Raw genomic sequence first — 19042 nt, 5'->3', positions numbered from 1 at the left:
AACCGAACCGGAACCGGTTCCAGTTCCAACCCGGTTGGAACAATACCCGGTTTGGGTATTTTTGTACCCGAAAATCGTACCCGGTTCTCATATTTATATGTCAGTACCGGTTCCAAACCGGTTCCTACCCGGTTCTTAATTGGAACCGGTTTGGTTCGTACCCGGAATAACCGGTTCCGACGGGTTTTTTTGAAGGGTCAAACAAAAGTCAAAACTAGCCATTGTAACCGGTTCCAACGGTAATATAGCCGTTGGAACCGGTTTTTTTTAGACACCAATTAGCCGTTGGAACCGGTTCCAACGGTAATATAGCCGTTGGAACCGGTTTTTAAGACAATAGATCCGTTGGAACTGGTTCCAACGGTAATATAGCCGTTGGAACCGGTTTTTGGGCCAAACCTATATATAAGTTGTTTCCATTACTTGTTTCACCACCAAACTCAAAAACAAACTACAATACTACTCCTTTAGCAAACCCGTTCCTTTACCCGACCATCCAACTAAATATTATTATGGCACCAATCAAAAAAACTAACAACAAGGCTAAGAAGAGTGTTTTTGTTGCCCCCGTTCCTGTTACGGAGGACCCAAGGGTTGTTACGGTAGTCAACCATAACCGCAACCAAGACGTATGGAAGAATTGGGATTTGATTGTGGATGACGAAGGTTATCAAAAGGCTCGTTGCAAACTATGTGGTTCAATATTAAAGCACGATTCCAACTCTACTTTGAGAAAGCACATCGAGAAGCCATATTGCAAGGCGTTGAAAGGGATTGGCGCGACCGATCAAATTGACTTGGGTAAAGATGGTACACTATTTCGTTACAACACGACTAAAGTTCAAGATAGAATGGCAAAGTTCGTTATTCAACGAGGTTTGCCGTTTAACCACTTTGATGACCCGGAGTTGACGTCGTTGATTCGCGAAACTCTACAACCGAGATACACACATGTAAGTCGTACTACCTTAAGACGTCATTGTATCAGGTTGTGGGAGTGTGCTAAAAAAGAGTTAATCGAGTCTTTTCATTCTTTAGAAGCCATTGTTAGTTTAACTACCGATGTTTGGTCGGCACCACACGGGTTGCCCGAATCATACATATGTGTCACCGCTCATTGGGTTGATCCGGTGACATGGCAATTGATGAAACGCACCATCGCTTTTGAAAACTTCCCGTTCCCACATACCGCCGAAAAATTGTTTGAATTACTTGATGAAGTTATAACGACTTACAACTTGAGAAATAAAATATTTTCGATTTCGTTTGACAACGCTTCAAACAATACTAAGGCGGCTGAAAAATTTATCATTAGACACAAATCGTAATGAACCCAAACATCGGGGCATCTTGTTGTTTCGATCACCATAACAACGTCATCATTGGTTGCCATTTGTTGTCGGTTTAAGGTTAATTGTGGTTTGGAGAGTGTTTTATAGTTTTGGGAGTGGTTTAACAAGTACACAAACAAACCTTGCTATTTATAGAAAGAAGATAACCTATTTATAGTTAAAAAAACCGGTTCCAACGGTCAAAAACGGCTATATAGCCGTTGGAACCGGTTCCTAACGGCTATAATGTTTAAATTTCAAAAAAAACCGGTGGAACCGGTTTTTACGTAAAAACCGGTTCCGGTTCCAACCTACCCGGTTCCTAAAAGTTTGCATTTCTGGGCATCGGTTCGGGTCGGGAACCAAACCGGTTCCTGACTGGAACCGGTTTCATTTTCTACCCGGTGTTGAAAAAACCGGTTCCGAACCGGTTCGGGTTTTCAAGGTGAACCCGATTTGTGCACCTCTAACCGCTAATATTTACTTCGAGAAATCAACAAAGAAAACTTATTGAACATTTATCACATGATATTAGGCACGAAGGTCGAAAATACGTTAAGCTACTCTTCATTTGAAAAAGAATAAATTGTCGCTTTAATTCATGGAATTTGATCAATTTCGTCACTTTTATAAAAAAAAAATTCGGTTTTGATCCATATGATTTCATAATTATCAACTTTAGTCCAACATTTTATATATTTTATTTTTGACATTTATAGTACAATAGTTTTATTTTACTATCAATCATCTAAAATATTGCTAGTAAACCTAACGTGGGTTTTTTTTTGTCATTTTAAACCGTGAGTTATCATTATTTTATATTTTAACCTAACAATTTTAATAGTCATAGGTTTATTCATACACACCATGTAGGTTATTTGGATATTTGGACGCCAAATTGTATAGAGAAAATGCAAAAAAAATATTATGTCTTCAAGTTGCAAACGTCATTCACAAACATTTAAACCCATAACCAGTCAGTCTGCAATCAATCAATGGGATCCATCGATGACGCGATGAAAGCATTGGTGGTGAAACTGCACCACAGCATCCGTGTAAACAACAACAACGTGGATGAGACCCACAAGCTGCATGAGACAGCGAACAACATTACGTTGCCTTGTGTCGAGGACGTTGCCGAGTACGTGAACAACGACGATATCTTCTGCTTGCTGTACGGAGAGTTGTGGTATCGCCAACTCTTTGCTACCACATCATCTCCAACCCTTATACACAGGATTCATGCTTGGCGTAACTACGTCAATCTCTTTGAGGTACATGCTTGGGTTAACCCGATTAATACCTTTTAACCCGACCTTTGTTGGCTTATTAGGCTTTGCATATGTGAACCACCTTGTTTAAACTGCTCCGATCCTTATGTTTTTGTAAAAACTGAACTAAGGGTTCGGCTTTGGTTTTGCATAGGGCTGACATATCATGTATACCCGTACACGACGAATACGATAAGACATGAGCTTGAAATGTGTATACCTGTACAGGACACAAAAACTTATCGTGTACATGTATCCCGAACACGAACCTGTTACTACCTGGTATACATGATAAAACACGATAAGAGCGGTTTAGAAACACATATATATTTGACAACCTTTTTAGTGAAACAAAAGCCGGAGAGGGAATGTTCGTGAGTGGTGAGTGTTGACGGCTGAGAAACAGAGAGTGGGAATGTTTTAGGAATTTAGGGTTTATGATAACTTATAATTATATATATATAATTATTTAATTATAAAAATCTAACCAGGTACTTAATATGTATTTTACTTGTTTAGACACGAAAATTAACAAGTAAATTCGTGTCTACCTGTTTAATACACGAAAATAAGGCCTTACCTGTTACTTGTTAAAGTCGTGTAGTTACGTGTCGTGTATTCGTGTCTCATGTATAAATTGCCAACCCTAGTTTTGCATGTAATAAAAACAAAAGCAAAAAACGAGCCGAACCGAATTCCTAAATTTTTATTTTTTATTTTAAGTAATTTATAAGAATTTAATAAATATGTAACTCAAATATTTTTTGTCAAATGTAATGTATAATAGTTTATTAGTTAACAATTAACAAAATTATTTATACCTAAAATAATTATTTTTGCCAATTTTTTTTCCGGCCTAAAATTTTCAAACTCAAATGGCAAAAACCGAATAAACTGAAACCAAAACAAAAACCGCAGAATTGAAACCAAAAAAAACAAAACCGCACCACGCACACCCCTAGTTTCGGGTCAGGTTAATCATGCTCCGGGACACCCCTTTATTATGCCCTGTCTTGTAGTAGATTCTTTCTTGGCATATGTGAATAAGGTGGGCTTTTGTTTATTTTTTCAGCTCCTGTTAACCGGCATGCTGCGTATTCAGTTGCCTTCCGAATGGTTGTGGGACATGATAGACGAGTTTGTCAATCAGTTTCAGTCCTTCTGTCACTATCGCGCCTCGGAAATCAAAACCGAGCAGGATGTTGCTCTACTAAAACTACGCCACAGGGTCGGTCAGTCAGGCATTCATACCATCTTTCAGGATATTGTTAATGATAATATTTTGAATGATAATAATGGTTTTTTTGGTAGGCTTTGAGTGTCAAGTGTGTTCTCAGCCTCTTGCAAGCATTCGTGAACAAGTCTTCGATTATTCAGATTCTAGAACGTACAGAAGATGTTTGGACCGGGAGTAGTAGTAGTAATGTGTTAAATGTCTTGGGCTACTTCAGCATGGTTGGTTTGTTAAGAGTCCATTGTTTATTAGGAAGCTATCGGACCGGACTCGGCTGTCTAGATTTAATTGACATAAGCAAGCTAGGATTTTACACCAGTCTTATTACCACTCACATCACAACCGTCTATCATTACGGCTTTGCTAATCTTATGTTGGGGAGGTATGCAGACGCCATACACGAGTTCAACAATTTTCTTGTCTACATTTTAGAAAATACGCAGCCCCAACAGGAATCGCCACAAATACGAAACAAGATTGAACAGATGTATGCTCTGCTAGCGATCTGCGTCTCGCTTTGTCATCAACGCCAACTTATTGATAAAAATGTCTACTCTCAACTAATGGATAAATACGGTGAAAAAGTGTCGAGAATGCAAAGATATGATGACGAGTCGTTTGCCCTTTATTAGGAGCTTTTGTCGTATGCGTGGCCCGCATTTAACACGTCCTTTGCACCAAATTCTGGTCACCAAAATCAAATTTTCGACACGGTATATGATTCTTTTGCTCAAGTGAAAATGGCAATGCTGTCGTTTTTTTTTTTGAGTTTTTTATTTATATATTGTTCAGGAAGGACGCGCCCGTTATGATGATGATGATGAGGAGCTTTCAACTGCGTATCCCGCATTTTTTGTAAATCATAACCAGGTACGAATCTTCAATAGATTAGTCTTGCGACTTTTTCGAATTGTGACTTATTTTTTTGTTTTGTTTCGTTGCAGCTTGAAGCAGTGATTGCCAATATGTTAAAATTAAAACTGAAATAATCTTTGTCCATAAACTGGGAAAATGAATTTAGACTACTAAAATTTTGTAAAGTTTTATCTTATTTGAGTTGAGATAAATATGTTTTAGTGTATGATCTTATTATGATTCTTATCTTTGTTTCACGTGCATTCTTAACCTGTGTAGTTCGATATAAAAACACATATATTATCAGGTGTTTTCACACTTTTAACGCATTTGGGACTAACAAATGCGAGATGCACAAAATAAAAGGATACTTCAAATCGTTTCATTTGTATTACATCCAATCTAAGTAGGCAAACATAACATCAATCACCAAAAAGACATATAAACAATGCTTGGTTGTAGTGTATGGTACTTGCCACCGCCCATCGATAGGATTTGAGCATATACTTATACGATTGAGCTCCGAGTACGTATAACATGAATTGGTTGATCAATCCTACTAGACAACCCACATTTAGCCCCACCATAGGAAAGGGAAATCTCTCTATGATCAAATTCGGGATGAGAATAAATACTGAATCTAATTGGAACAATTAGTATTCGAGAGAAACAATCGTGAGAGAGTGATCACCTGAATCACATATCCTCGCGTAGGTAACTAGGTATGGTCACATATTATTGTTAAAGGGTGATGGGCCCCACATGGGTACATGCATATTGGTAGTGGTAGGCTGGTAGCCAAATATTTTATTGGTGATCTTGTAACATGCAATACATAGCTTGCCACGCAGACGAAACACCGTGATAGTACTTAACAAACCTTGACCCGACCGATCAGTGTATCGTTAACTAAAACGATTTGAAACGCCTACAATTTTTGTCATTTAAAATATCCAATTATGGAATGAATCATTTTTAAAATGACTTTTCCTTTATGTGGATCTTCACTTTTCTTTTACTCCTTTTCATTAATTTAAATTATCCTTTATGTTAAGTCTTTTCATAAGGTTTTCATTTAATTTGTCTTACGTGCATTGCACGTGAGAGTGTATGTAAGGACATTTTAGTCTTGTTACTATTTGAATGACGTTTTAACTGAAGGAAAAGGCCATCACTTTAAAAACTTTTGTTAACCTAAAAAAAACATAAGTTATTAAATAAAAAAGTATATTGGTTTTTACTAATTCAAATTATCATTTTTTGGTAGCTACTTGTCCCAACTCATGAATTAGCTGCCGACGGTCTCATCTTTTAACGTATTTGTTCTCAAAAGTTCACGACTAACAGAATCCTAATACCATTACTTGCAAGTCACGGGAAAACTCATCCTGCGCCACCACCACCAACTGACTCACCACCAACCAACTAGAGGTGGGCGAACAAACCGGTTAAACCGAAACCGAACCGGTTTGGTACCGATTGAAACCGTATGCTCGCAACCGGTTTGTAATTTTCTTCGCCCAAAACCGGTTCCAAACCGGTTAACCGAACCGAAACCGGACAAAACCGGGTCAAAGCCCGGACCGAAACCGATTGTAACATGGTAAGAAACCGGTTTCAATCCAAACCGAAACTATTTATAAACTAGTTTTGACTTTTGTTGACCAACCCAAACCAGTTTCAACTCTAACCGGTTTTAAGTTTTAAACCGATTTATGCACCTCTAAATTGCAACCTACCCATATTGGTGCCCGCCTTCTTTTTCTATTTCTTTTTCCTTTTCCTTTTTGTTGTAAAAATAATAAAACTTTATTAAAGGACGTAAAATGTCAACACCTTAATACACACGTACCAAACCACACAATACTCAAAACACATTGTCCAAAACTTCAAAAAAAAAAACCCCAATTAACAAACAAAACCCTTAAAACCCTAAAAACCTCACAACCCATTTTCATTCATTCACCAGCTCAACAACAATGGCGACTAAGCCAGAAGCTAGGGTTTCACGTGCGAACAGGATGACGCCACACTTACCGAACGAACCTGACTACGAGCCGTTACGTGAGCTCTTCAGCCACCATATTCACTCCTTCGATCACTTCATTGAGTACGGCTTAGAGAAGGCGCTTATGAGCATCAAGCCGATTGAAGTTGTCGATCCTTCTACTGACTTGAAGCTAAGGAATATCCTTTTGTTTTGTTGTTGAAGTTGAATTGGTTCAGTTAAGCTAGTTTAGATATTAATTTGCAGCTTGAATTTTTTATACTGTTGTAGAGTTGTTTCAGTAATTGTGTTCGGTTGATTTATTATTATGCTGTCATAAATTCGGTGAAGTTAGGTTAGTTTAGATATTATATGCAGCTTGAATTATGTTTATGTATATGTATACACACACACACACAATTAACACACAGTAATTGTGTGTGTTTGATCAGTTTTGACTTCGTAATGAAATCGGTAAAGTTAAGCTAGTTTAGATAGTTATTTGCAGCTTGAATTTTGTATACTGTTGTAGAATTGTTTCAGTAACTGTATTTGATTGATTAATTATTATGATGTCATGAATTCGGTGAAGTTAGGTTAGTTTAGTTTAGATATTATATAGAGCTTGAATTATGTGTGTGTGTGTGTGTGTGTGTGTGTGCTCACAGACACAGTACTTGTGTTTGTTGAATAGTTTTGACTCTGTAATGATCTCGGTGAAGTTAGGTTAGTTTAGATATTATATGCAGCTTGAATTGTATATATTGTAGTATAGTTGTTTCAGTAGTTGTGTTTGCTTCATTAGTTATTATGTAGTAATGAAATCAGTAAAGTTAGGTTAATTTTGATATTATATGTAGCTTGAATTATATTTATGTATATGTATATATATATGTATATACACACAAACAGACACGGTAATTGTGTTTGTTTGATTAGTTATTATGCAGTAATTAAGTTGGTTTGGTTAGTTTAGATGTTATATGCAGCTTGAATTATATTTATGTATATGTGTATACACACAGAAACAGACATAGTAATTGTGTTTGTTTGATTAGTTTTGAGTCTGTAATGAAATTTGGAAAGTTAGGTTAGTTCAGGTATTATTTGCAGCATGAATTATATATATTGTAGTAGAATTAATTGTGTTTGCTTGATTTGATTAATTTTGAAGCTGTCGGTGAAGTTTGGTTAATTTAGATATTATAAGCAGCTTGAATTATACACACACACAGTAATTGTGTTTTATTGTTTAACTTTGACGCTGTAATGAAATCGATGTAGTTAGGTTAGTTTAGATATTATATGCACCTTGAATTATATATATATTGTAGTATGATTGTTTCTGTAATTGTGTTTGATTGATTGATTTTGACGCTGTCATGAATTAAGTGAAGTTAGGTTAATTTAGATATTATAAGCTTGAATTATACACACACACAGTGGCGAAGCTTGGACTGAGGCGTCGGGGGGGGGGGGGGGGGGGCGAGCTCAAAATGTATACAAAATTTTGCAAACGAGGGGGGGGGGGGGCGGACTCAAATTTTCAACCAAAACAGGCTAAACTTACACTACGTATAAAATTTTTTTGGCCGAAAACGGAAAAATTTACACTACTGCGCAAAAAAACAAGGGGGGGCGCCCCCCCCCCCCCCCCCCCGCCCCAATGAAGATTTGCCCCTGCACACACACAGTAATTGTGTTTCTTTGATTAGTTTTGAGTTTTGACTCTGTAATGATCTCGGTAAAGTTAGGTTAGTTTAGATATATATGCAGCTTGAATTAAATATATTGAAGATGAACTGTTTCAGTAATTGTTTTTGCTTGATTAATTTTGGCGCTGTTATGAATTCAATGACGTTAGGCTAATTTAGTTATTATATGTATGCACACACACACAGTAATTGTGTTTATTTGATTAGTTAGGTTAGTTAAGGTAATATGTGCAGCTTGAATTTTATATATTGTATTAGAATTGTTTCAGTAATTGTGTTTGCTTGATAAATTTTGAAGCTATAATGAAATCGGTAAAGTTAAGCTAATTTAGATATTAATATATTTAATACAGTTTGAATTTGTATATATTTTTTTGTTAATTCTTGACCTGTAACTTACTCTGGTTTGATAAACCTGAGTTATATCCTCCTCAAAAGGAACGCAGTTCTAAACAAGTTCGTGAAGCTTTATATCCTTATGAGGTAAAGTGTGTACATTGATAGATAATTTAGTTTATTCTACGGTGTTTTTGATAGATAATTTAGTTTATATCCTTACTCTGTATTTGAATTACAGTGTAGACAAGCTAAAATTTCGTATACTGGTAAATTTTTGGTGAATGTATGCTTCCAATATGGTGATGGTTCCAATGCACCTGTTATTAGAGAGCAATTAAATTTTGGGCAGTTGCCTATTATGTTGAAGGTAAGGGAATGTATATATTTTTTAGGTTTATAGATTGTACAGTTAATTATACTAAAGTTTTAAGGTGTGTAGAGTTACTAAACATCTCTTAATAGGAAAGGTTTAACATGGCTGACAATGAGGGTTTTCTGTAACTTTTTGCAGTCAAAACTGTGTCACCTTAGAGATGCTGATCCTCATAAACTGGTGTCCTGTAAAGAAGAAGCATCAGAAATGGGCGGGTAAGTTACTTTATACTTTTATATTATAACTAAAGAATGTAATTTTGTCAGTTTTTTTTGGTTGAAACGTTCAAGCGCTCATCATATTACGTCATGTAGGTACTTTATATTAAATGGACTTGAGAGAGTTGTCAGACTATTAATTGTTCCAAAGAGAAACTACGTAAGTTACTATTTATGTGTTACATATATATTATTTTAGTATTTTAATGGGTAAAGACTTTAGCCAAATAAGCATTTTACATTGGATATTTGCAGCCAACCAGTATGGCCAGAAGTGCATTTCGCAACCGAAGAGAAGGGTTCACTGATAAAGCTGTGGTTATAAGGTTAACTTTTTTTTTTTGTAATATATGGATATCTTTAATGTAGTTTTTCTGTACATTGAACAACAAATATCTTTTAAACTTGTTGATTTTCTGTTATTTTCTCAGATGCGTTAGAGAAGATCAATCAGCTGTAACCCTCAATTTGTATTATCTTAGCAATGGGAGTGCAAGAGTTGGATTTCGGTTAGTATGAATATGGTGCAAACGAAAGTTTTATGTTAATTAATAACTACCATTTATTCTTCCTTTGTAATATGTGTAGGATACGAGGGAGGGAAAGTTTGTTACCCATAGGTCTTGTTTTGAAGGTACCAAATTGCCCATTGTCTAGTAGAATCTAATTACCTGTACTAATTTATTCACTCTCGTTTCAACAGGCTCTTATTGATGCTTCTGATAAAGAAATTTTCTTAAGTTTGACATCTGTGTACAATGAGAAATATGAAAAGGCAAAAGGTTCTGTTGGCACTCAGTTTTTGAATGAAAGAGCAACGATTATTATTGATGAAGTTAATAAACTGGAGTTATATACGCGCATCAAGTGTCTGGAGTACATTGGTAATTATTTTTCTTTTTATAAGTTTTTGTTACTCTTCATATTTCATTAGTCAACTCATTTTTCAGACGCATAAACTTTATTTTTTTTCTCATTTTAATCAGGAGAGTACTTTAAACCTTTTATGGAAGGAATGGAACACAAAAGCGTCGCTGCTGTAAGTCTCATTTCTACTTCTCTATTAATTTTTGGATTTTACTCTCCTTTTTGTTGTCTTACATCAACAATATTCTTTCTATAGGTTGCTGCAGCTGTTCTGAGCGATTTTGTATTGGTTCATCTTGATAACAATTTTGATAAATATAATCTATTAATGTAAGCACTTTTTGTTTTTGTTATTATGTTTTGGATTTGAAAGCATTGACATATTCTTTTATTCAGTTTTATGGTGCAGAAACTTTTCTCGTATGTTGATCAGACCTCTATACCCGATAACCCTGATTCCTTGCAAACTCATGAAGTTCTGCCTCCAGGTCAATTGGTTACAATTTATATTAAGGTAAAATACAAGTTGATTATAACTTTATACAATTAAATTGACTAGAAGTTTGTGTATTAACATTTTTTTAACTTATTTTCAGGAAAGGTTACAGGACTGGCTGCTTAAATCTAAACGACTACTTCAAGATGAAATTAAAAGCCGAAAGAATAACTTTGCTTTTGGCAGCTGTATGCTCTCTTTTCTTATATGGCTTATGAAGACAGACTTTTCATTAACTTAACTATGCTTTATGTTTTTCGGTTTGGATTATTTCAGTAGCTGACATAAAGAAAGCATTGGATAAAAATCCTGGAAAACAAGTTGGTTCAGCTATTGAAAATATGTTAAAAACTGGAAGATTAGTTTCACAGATGAATCTTGATCTGAAGGAGGTATTTATATAACTTGTAAAAAAAGCTGTTATCTGTTTAGTTATAAACTTTGTTCTGGTATCTTAATTGTTTTGTAGAAAGCTGGTATGACTGTGCAAGCAGAAAGGCTTAATTATCTTCGGTTTCTGTCACATTTTAGAGCTGTTCACAGAGGCTCATCACTCGCTGGACTTCGCACAACAAGTGTGCGTAAGTTATTGCCAGAGTATGTATATATGTTTCTCCTCCAATAATATTCATGTAGTTTAGATCTCTTTTCTTCCCTTCACAATGTTTTATGCTCTTTTTCATTGACATATTCACAGGTCATGGGGTTTTGTATGCCCTGTTCACACACCAGATGGCACTCCATGTGGACTGCTTAACCATTTAACAGCCTCATGTCGTAAGTTTTTTGAAAACAATTTTTTATATGTTTTTATTTTATAAGTTAAGTTGGCATTAAGATGATTTACAAATTGGTTACAGGTATCACTTCCTATTATGATTCAGAAAGAAAAATTAGAGATTTCTCAAAAATACAAAAATCTATTGTGAGTGTTTTGATAGCTGCGGGTATGATCTCTTCATCATCTCCCAAAGCTGGACCTCCTGAATTCCTTCACGTTCTGCTTGATGGCCGTGTTGCTGGTGTTATGCAAACTGATAGAATCGAGAAAACTGTCAGCCACTTAAGGAAATTAAAACTATCAGCCACATCAATGGTTTGCTTCTGTTCACTTAAAAAGAAGTCTATATGTTTTTTACTCTCTGTTAGTTAATTTACATTAATAAACAGATCCCTGAAGATTTAGAGGTGGGATATGTACCTATTAGCATGGGGGGAGCATATCCTGGTCTGTATCTTTTCACAAATCCTGCAAGGTTTATTCGACCCGTTAGACAGAAATCTTTGTCTTCAGAAGAGGGTAACAATATTGAACTGATTGGACCGTTTGAACAGGTAAGTTTATGAGTATTTTTATGGGCTTTGTTAATATGACTATCAGTATTTTCACTATTATTTAAGGCCATATGTTGATTCATATTGGTAGGTCTATATGGAAATAGAGTGCCCAGATGGAGGAAATGGTGGAAGATTAGACGAGTTTCCTGCAACTCATGAAGAAATTCATCCAACTAATATACTTAGTGTTGTTGGCAATCTTACCCCTTGGTCTGATCATAATCAAAGCCCTAGAAATATGTACCAGTGCCAGGTCTTTATCTTATTATTCAAATATTTTTTTCTATGTATGTTTGTATGCCCGTGTCACCATTTTTGTTGATTTACTTTTGAACTTGTAGATGGCAAAACAAACAATGGGTTTCTCTTCACAAGGAATCAATTGTCGTGCAGATCAAAAGCTGTATCACCTTCAGGTTTGTATTGTCTGATTAACTATGAATTGTAAGTATATCTTTTAGTTATATATATATAATATCTTGTTTTGGTTATTGCAGACGCCTCAAACCCCAATTGTGCGCACTGCTACTTATGAAAAATACAGGATCGATGACTCACCATTAGGGACAAATGCAATTGTGGCAGTGCTGGCTTATACAGGGCAAGTGTTTTGTTAAATATGTTAACTATGTTTTTCTCTTCATGGTTATTTATTTGATTCAATATGATAAGCAGATACGACATGGAAGATGCCATGGTGTTAAATAGATCGTCTGTTGACCGTGGGTTTGCTCACGGTCACATTTATCAGGTACTAAATATATCTACTTATACAATTAAGAAAAAAAATGAAAAAAAATGATTAATATGCTATAAATGTTAATTGCAGACTGAATCTATTGATTTGGCTGACAAAAAGATAAAATCTGGTGGTGCAAGTAAGATCTTTAGAAGAAGCACTTTAGATAAGAAATCACATTCGTTTATCGATGCAGACGGTCTTCCATATGTTGGGCAGGTTCGTCCTTTTTCTTTATTTTTTTTTAAATACCTCATATGATATATTTTTCTGTTAACTGTCAACTACCAACTTTCAGAAAATAGAGCCTGGAGAACCATATTATACCACATATAATGAAGTGACAGGCACTTCATTCAGTCAAAAATTGAAAGGTTCAGAACCCGTAGTAGTTGATTATGTCAACGTCGATATCAAAAACAAAAAGCAGCTAAACAAGGTGCGTTTTTAAGTCTTCTATCTTTCAGTTACTATCAACACGGTCCACTGAAATTAATTTTTAAATAAATTTTATTATATAATATCATTACAGGCAAACATACGTCTCCGCCGTCGCAGAAATCCTATAATCGGTGATAAATTTAGCAGTAGACACGGGCAAAAAGGTGTATGTTCTCAGCTATGGGACGATGTTGATATGCCATTTTCTGGAGTTACTGGAATGCGACCCGATCTTATTATCAATCCTCACGCGTTTCCTTCTAGAATGACAATTGCAATGCTTCTAGAATCTATTGCTGCAAAGGTATCGATATCATAATCTGGTATTTGATTAACTTGTATGCATGTAGTGCTCATATTATGTTAATTATAGGGAGGTGCGTTACACGGGAAATTTGTGGATGCGACACCGTTCCCAGAGTCGAAGAAGTCAGATGAAAACGAAAGTGTTTCACTTGTGGATGAACTTGGTTCCATGTTAACGGCTCGTGGGTTTACTCCCGGTGGTACCGAGGTTTTGTACAGTGGAGTTTATGGGACGGAATTAACGTGTAACATTTTTCTTGGTCCTGTTTATTATCAAAGACTAAGACATATGGTTTCCGATAAGTATCAGGTACGTTTTTATACAAAATATTTAATTATAAATATTAATTTGTAGCTGATGATAATAACATTGTTTTAGGTGAGAGCAACCGGAACTGTGGATCAAGTGACACGTCAGCCAATAAAAGGAAGGAAGAAAGGAGGCGGTATTCGATTTGGTGAGATGGAACGCGACTCCCTTCTTGCGCACGGGGCAGCTTATACGTTACATGATAGGCTTCACGCAAGTTCTGATCGTCACATTGCTGACGTGTGTTCACTATGCGGAAGTATTCTGACGACAACACTAATTCAGAACCAGAAGAAAGTAATGAGGGAGATTGCCGGGCTGCCACCTGGCAGAGTCCCGAAAAAAGTGAAGTGTGTTGCTTGCGATACGAGTAAAGGTATGGAGACTGTTGCAATGCCGTATGTTTTTAGATATTTGGCTGCTGAGCTGGCTGCTATGAATATACAAGTGACACTCAAACTAAGTAATGGAGCAAGTGATTGAAAGTTGAGTCTAATTTAAGTTAATTTTTGGGAAGGGTTAATTTGAACTTTTACATTTTTGCTAGTTTTGAGTATGAGAGATGTATCATGTTTTTAATTTTAAAGCTATGTCTTTTTTTTAACCGGAATATTTATAGCGTTGTTCTCATATGATATTCATCAATTTTGGTTTCGTTTTTATCTTGGTAGTATATGGTTCGTGTAAAAAGTTTTAGTCTTGACTTTGGCCGCTAAGAGTCTATATTACCATTCACAAATCAACTCGACTAATTGTTTATTATAAAAATTAATTTATATTCCTTTCACCGTGATGTTTGTTAGAGCTTTTAGATTTGTTTTTTGAAAAGCAAAATTCAATTTTGAATAACTTTAATTTGAACTTTGCCACACTTTGTTTTTCAATAAACAAATAAGCGAGTTTCAGAAGTCCGTTCAAACATATTCAATCAAACCAAACTTTTCACATTTATTAACTTAGATTTCACTATTTTTTATTAAATGAATATAGTTTATAAACTCTATTTTTTTATTAGAAGTGATTAGAAATATAAAAAATAATTTCATTATTTAAAATACACAATATATGTTTATTTAAACATATTTATATTCATCTACATAATATTAAGTAGATAAACAAGTGTGAGATTATATAAATAAGTATTATAAATATTTATTTTATATTAAAAACATATATTTTTGTACAAACTTTGTTTCTTATTAAATTTATACATGTGTGTTCATAAAAAAACTGAACAAGACTATATTTTTAGATTTGTTTAAAAACTTAATTATTATAAGTTATTAGAAAAAAAACCAATATTAGAGTTAATACTAATTAGTGTGAAAAAAAAGAGAGCAACAAGTAAAAAGAAAACTACACATATCTTGACATGTGGCAATGAAAAAGATTAGAGAATAGGTTGCAATCTTGTTTGCTACAATGAACGGTTTAGTTTATTTTCTTGTATTTTTTTCCCAAACGGTGAGACAATTCACTTAAAGTTCACCAATAAAAGTAGCTTAATAAATTCAAGTGATCCGAACAAGACTTGATTATCTAGATGAGTTGATTGTGTTGTAAATGGGACAACTGAACCTATAAAATAGATCACTGTTAAATGTGACAAATATATAATATGGTGCTTTAATAAAAAAAATTGGTTTTTATAACTAAACGTAAAATTTTGAACACAAAAATCAAGTCATTTTCTCAATACCATTATTAAAACGGGTGGCATTTTTCTAAATTTAAATGTTAGATACTAAAAAGAAAACAACTTATTCTTCGTTTTTTTTCTTCCACGTTCTTTCAATTTTTCGCAAATCTAAAGTCGGCTCGATATGTCTTCCTCGATGTCATCTTTGTTGATTCTCAAACCCAATTTTGAGTTACTTTAAAATCATCAAGTAATGAAGAAAAAAAACTAAAAGATGAATCTAGAGTTAACACATGAGATAGTAACATTTTTTCAAACAGCAACTGACACACATTAACCCACATCTAGTTATAATCCAATGTCTATAGTAGGACTTGAACCCTCGACCTTTAGAGGAAGGGCCACCTTATAGCACCCTAAGATATCATTGGATCAAATACCCTTTGGTACTTTAGGTAATAAATAAGTAATGCAAATGACACGTGTCAAATTTCTGACATATAACCAATTAATATATTAAATTCCTATTAAATAAAATAAACTTAATTAATAAATTTAAGATTTCATAATTTATAGGTTGATAAGAGATTGAAAGGTAATTAAAGAGTTGCCTCTTAAGAGGAAAAAAAGAATACAACTTTTGGTAATAAATAAATTCATATATACGGAATAAGAAAATTAGCCTCTTCAATTTTGGTAATAAATCAAGACCCAACAATGTACCAAATATTTATGTTACAAAACTGTTAACAATTTTTTGGTCTAAAGAACAAGAACACGTAGCAAAAGTCATACTTTGACTTTTGATAATTTTGACTTTTGTAACTTTTAAAACGTGTATTCTTTGACTCTCTTCTTCTTCATATTCATATTCATGTTCATGCTCATGTTCAATGGCAATGACATTGATGTCATCTTCGTCTTTAATGTTAACATAAGCTTCTTAGTCGTCGTTAAAGTTTTTGTTTTCGGTTCTCTTACAATTTTCTCTTCCGCATATAACGGACTTGACACGTCATTATACGACAAACACTTCCTAATTAAGTTCTTCAACTCCACTTCTGGTGTAGGTGGTGGTGGCGACAGTGATGGCGGTGAAGCAATGACAATGATGGAGTCGGTTGATGTTTCTACTACACCTATAAAATAAACAGTAAATTACATATAACCAAAGTAATTATCAGGGTCGTTTCAAAGAATTTAAATACCTCGGTCGAGCCAAAATAAAAAGGTCCGTATGCCTTAACGAAAACTTTTTATTCGCTAGCGTACATGAATACAATTTTTATTGACCGATTTATTATAAGCAAAAACAATTCTGAGCATTTAATTATCTCATAAACTATTGTAAATAACCTTATTTTTAACACCAAAAACATATATATGTAATATGTATAAAAAAAATTGTGCCCTCGAAACTTATATGCCCCGGCTGATGGTGTACTCGCACACCCTCCGAGCCTCCCCTGGTAATTATTATTTGTAGTTGTTTACAATATAACATTACAAAAGATGACGTAAAATAATAATAATATTATTAATATTATTATTCAAAAACCATAAAGTAATGATTTTTAATCTGATGCCAGCATAATTATGCTAGTTATTTGTACGCTTAACACGTTAAATCTATTTGTATCTGATTCTAACACAACTCTTGGAATCAAAATGGTAAACATAATTGAAAAGTTTGGATACCTTGAGATTTTGGAGTGTGGTTGTTGATGGAAGAAATCAAATATTTGTATACGTAAATAAACATGCAAAAAACACCAAACATGTTGGCTAGTTGAGGAAAAACAATGGCAGCAAACAAGGAGAGAAAAACAATGCAGGAGAAGATCCAGTTGGAAGATATGTTGATTTGATTCTTTAGAATTATGAATTATAATTATTGGAGGTGATGGTTTTATAACTTTTATAGCACATTACTTTCCATTTGTATTTTAGGGAACTTATTCTATTTAAGTAAATTAGTTCAATATATTTCAATTAGACCCTAAATAAATATTGGTATGTCTAATTATTACTTAATTTCAATAATCATGGTGATCCATATTCTCTTGCAATTTTATGCAAAAACCCTATTTTTATTAGTTTGGCGTATGTTTATTAATACACAAGACGAGTAGTTTAGAAATCCGTGTATTGAACGAATTAAGTAAATAATGAAATTACATGTAAGTTACAAACTAATAAGTTTTAATGTTTTAAAATTGGTTTATACCGGCTGATTGAACCGGTTATGCTAGGTTTCGAATAGATAGACGGTATTTAAAGTCCGGTATTTTAGGTAGTTTAATAGAGTGTTGAACCGCCTGCTCTTTAAAAATAACGGTTTAAACCGGCATAACGGTTTTAAGCTCAATAAATTTTTAATATTTTTACCTAGCATATAAAAAAATTGGGATATTGGTTTTTAATACTCCCAACTTTTACTCATTGATAGATAACACTCCCAAGTTACGCTTTGTCTCCCACCACTCCCAACTTGTAACTTGTTTTCTCCCGTCACTCCTCAACCTAACGGGACCTAACTCCATTAATTTTGTGGCAAGTTTTATCTGATGTGGCATAATTGTAATTTCAACCCTGTTATTATAATATATTATTAATAATATTAAAATGGCTAATAAATAATAACAAGTTTGATTAATAAAATTTTTTGTTAGTACGTTCAAAAAAAATAAAATTAAAATGGCTAATAAATAATAACCAGAGAGAAGTCAACGGCCACCACCACTTGCAGCCACCGCCGGAACCCACAACCACTTCGTCTCTTTTATCCCTGTTACAAATAAAAACCCTAATCAATGAAACTAAAAGAGGAGATTTTAATAACACTATTGAAGCTCACCTCCTCCATCCATTCATTGAAATTATTCAAAGCTTCAAGATTTTGAAAGAACCAGTTGAAAATGATAGGCTTAACTCTCATACAAGAAAAGCAATTACATCACGTTGTAAACCCCTGTCGATTTTCTCGCCGATAACACGATTCCCATACATTGAATTCCTTTCTTATTTGCTATTCTTGAATAACGTCTTATACAAGTGGTGTGAGGTGGCGATGGCCGTAGACGGGTCGGCGTTGATGGCGAGGGCTTGTATATATAGCTGGCTTTATTAGATTTTCTTTTTAATAGTATATTTTAAAATGTTATTTATTGGTTTATAATAAATAACATGCCACATCAGATAAAACTTGCCACGTCAGCAAAAAAAAAACTAACGGAGTTAGGTCCCGTTAGGTTGAGGAGTGACATGAGAAAATAAGTTACAAGTTGGGAGTGGTGGGAGACAAAACGTAACTTGGGAGTGATATCTACCAATGAGTAAAAGTTGGGAGTATTAAAAATCAATATCCCTATAAAATTAAAACGAGTAAACCAGTAAACGATACACTTTATTTTTTTTTAAACTTTGTCTAAAAATAAGTACTTTTATGTTATTTTTTATTATGGATTAGCTTTTGAATTATTTTTTTAAAGGCATTTACGTATTTCTCTTTGCTAAAACTTTGTTTACAAAGCTTTATTATATAATTGTTTTTTCTGTTATTACAGTTTTAATTTAGTAGCAT

At 34.2% G+C, this 19042-nt stretch overlaps 1 protein-coding gene and 1 pseudogene across 1 annotated transcript; both read left to right on the top strand.

The window, feature by feature from the left end:
- Window positions 1–2245: 2245 nt before the first annotated feature.
- Window positions 2246–4825, top strand: LOC143609006 (uncharacterized; annotated as a pseudogene).
- A 1708-nt stretch (window positions 4826–6533) lies between these two features.
- Window positions 6534–14485, top strand: LOC143608988 (DNA-directed RNA polymerase I subunit 2-like). The gene is made up of 27 exons (XM_077083871.1): window positions 6534–6878; window positions 8794–8876; window positions 8971–9099; window positions 9244–9320; window positions 9420–9483; window positions 9579–9649; window positions 9755–9832; window positions 9912–9957; window positions 10027–10207; window positions 10310–10362; window positions 10447–10520; window positions 10587–10704; window positions 10787–10874; window positions 10963–11078; window positions 11156–11283; window positions 11384–11463; window positions 11547–11782; window positions 11857–12021; window positions 12113–12277; window positions 12366–12440; window positions 12522–12625; window positions 12700–12775; window positions 12854–12982; window positions 13062–13202; window positions 13296–13508; window positions 13578–13820; window positions 13890–14485. The coding sequence occupies exons 1-27, from the start codon at window positions 6671–6673 to the stop codon at window positions 14301–14303; spliced, it is 3555 nt and encodes a 1184-aa protein (XP_076939986.1). The 5' UTR covers window positions 6534–6670; the 3' UTR covers window positions 14304–14485.
- The last annotated feature ends 4557 nt before the right edge of the window (window positions 14486–19042 follow it).

This window comes from Bidens hawaiensis, unplaced genomic scaffold (genome assembly GCF_021521415.1).
Source record: "Bidens hawaiensis isolate Kalapana, Puna unplaced genomic scaffold, B.hawaiensis_p1.1 tig00419464_1, whole genome shotgun sequence".
Lineage (NCBI taxonomy): Eukaryota > Viridiplantae > Streptophyta > Magnoliopsida > Asterales > Asteraceae > Bidens > Bidens hawaiensis.
The sequence above is the reverse complement of the archived record's forward strand: the minus strand, read 5'-3'. Positions and strand labels throughout refer to the sequence as shown.

What these genes read in the sequence shown, in the direction of transcription:
- LOC143608988 (XM_077083871.1), top strand. Translation starts at nt 6,671, where the DNA reads ATGGCGACTAAGCCAGAAGCTAGGGTTTCACGTGCGAACAGGATGACG. An exon ending in TACTGACTTGAAGCTAAGGA is followed by an intron (nt 6,879 to 8,793) that starts ATATCCTTTTGT and finishes CCTGTAACTTAC; the next exon opens with TCTGGTTTGATAAACCTGAG. An exon ending in GATAAAGCTGTGGTTATAAG is followed by an intron (nt 9,650 to 9,754) that starts GTTAACTTTTTT and finishes TTATTTTCTCAG; the next exon opens with ATGCGTTAGAGAAGATCAAT.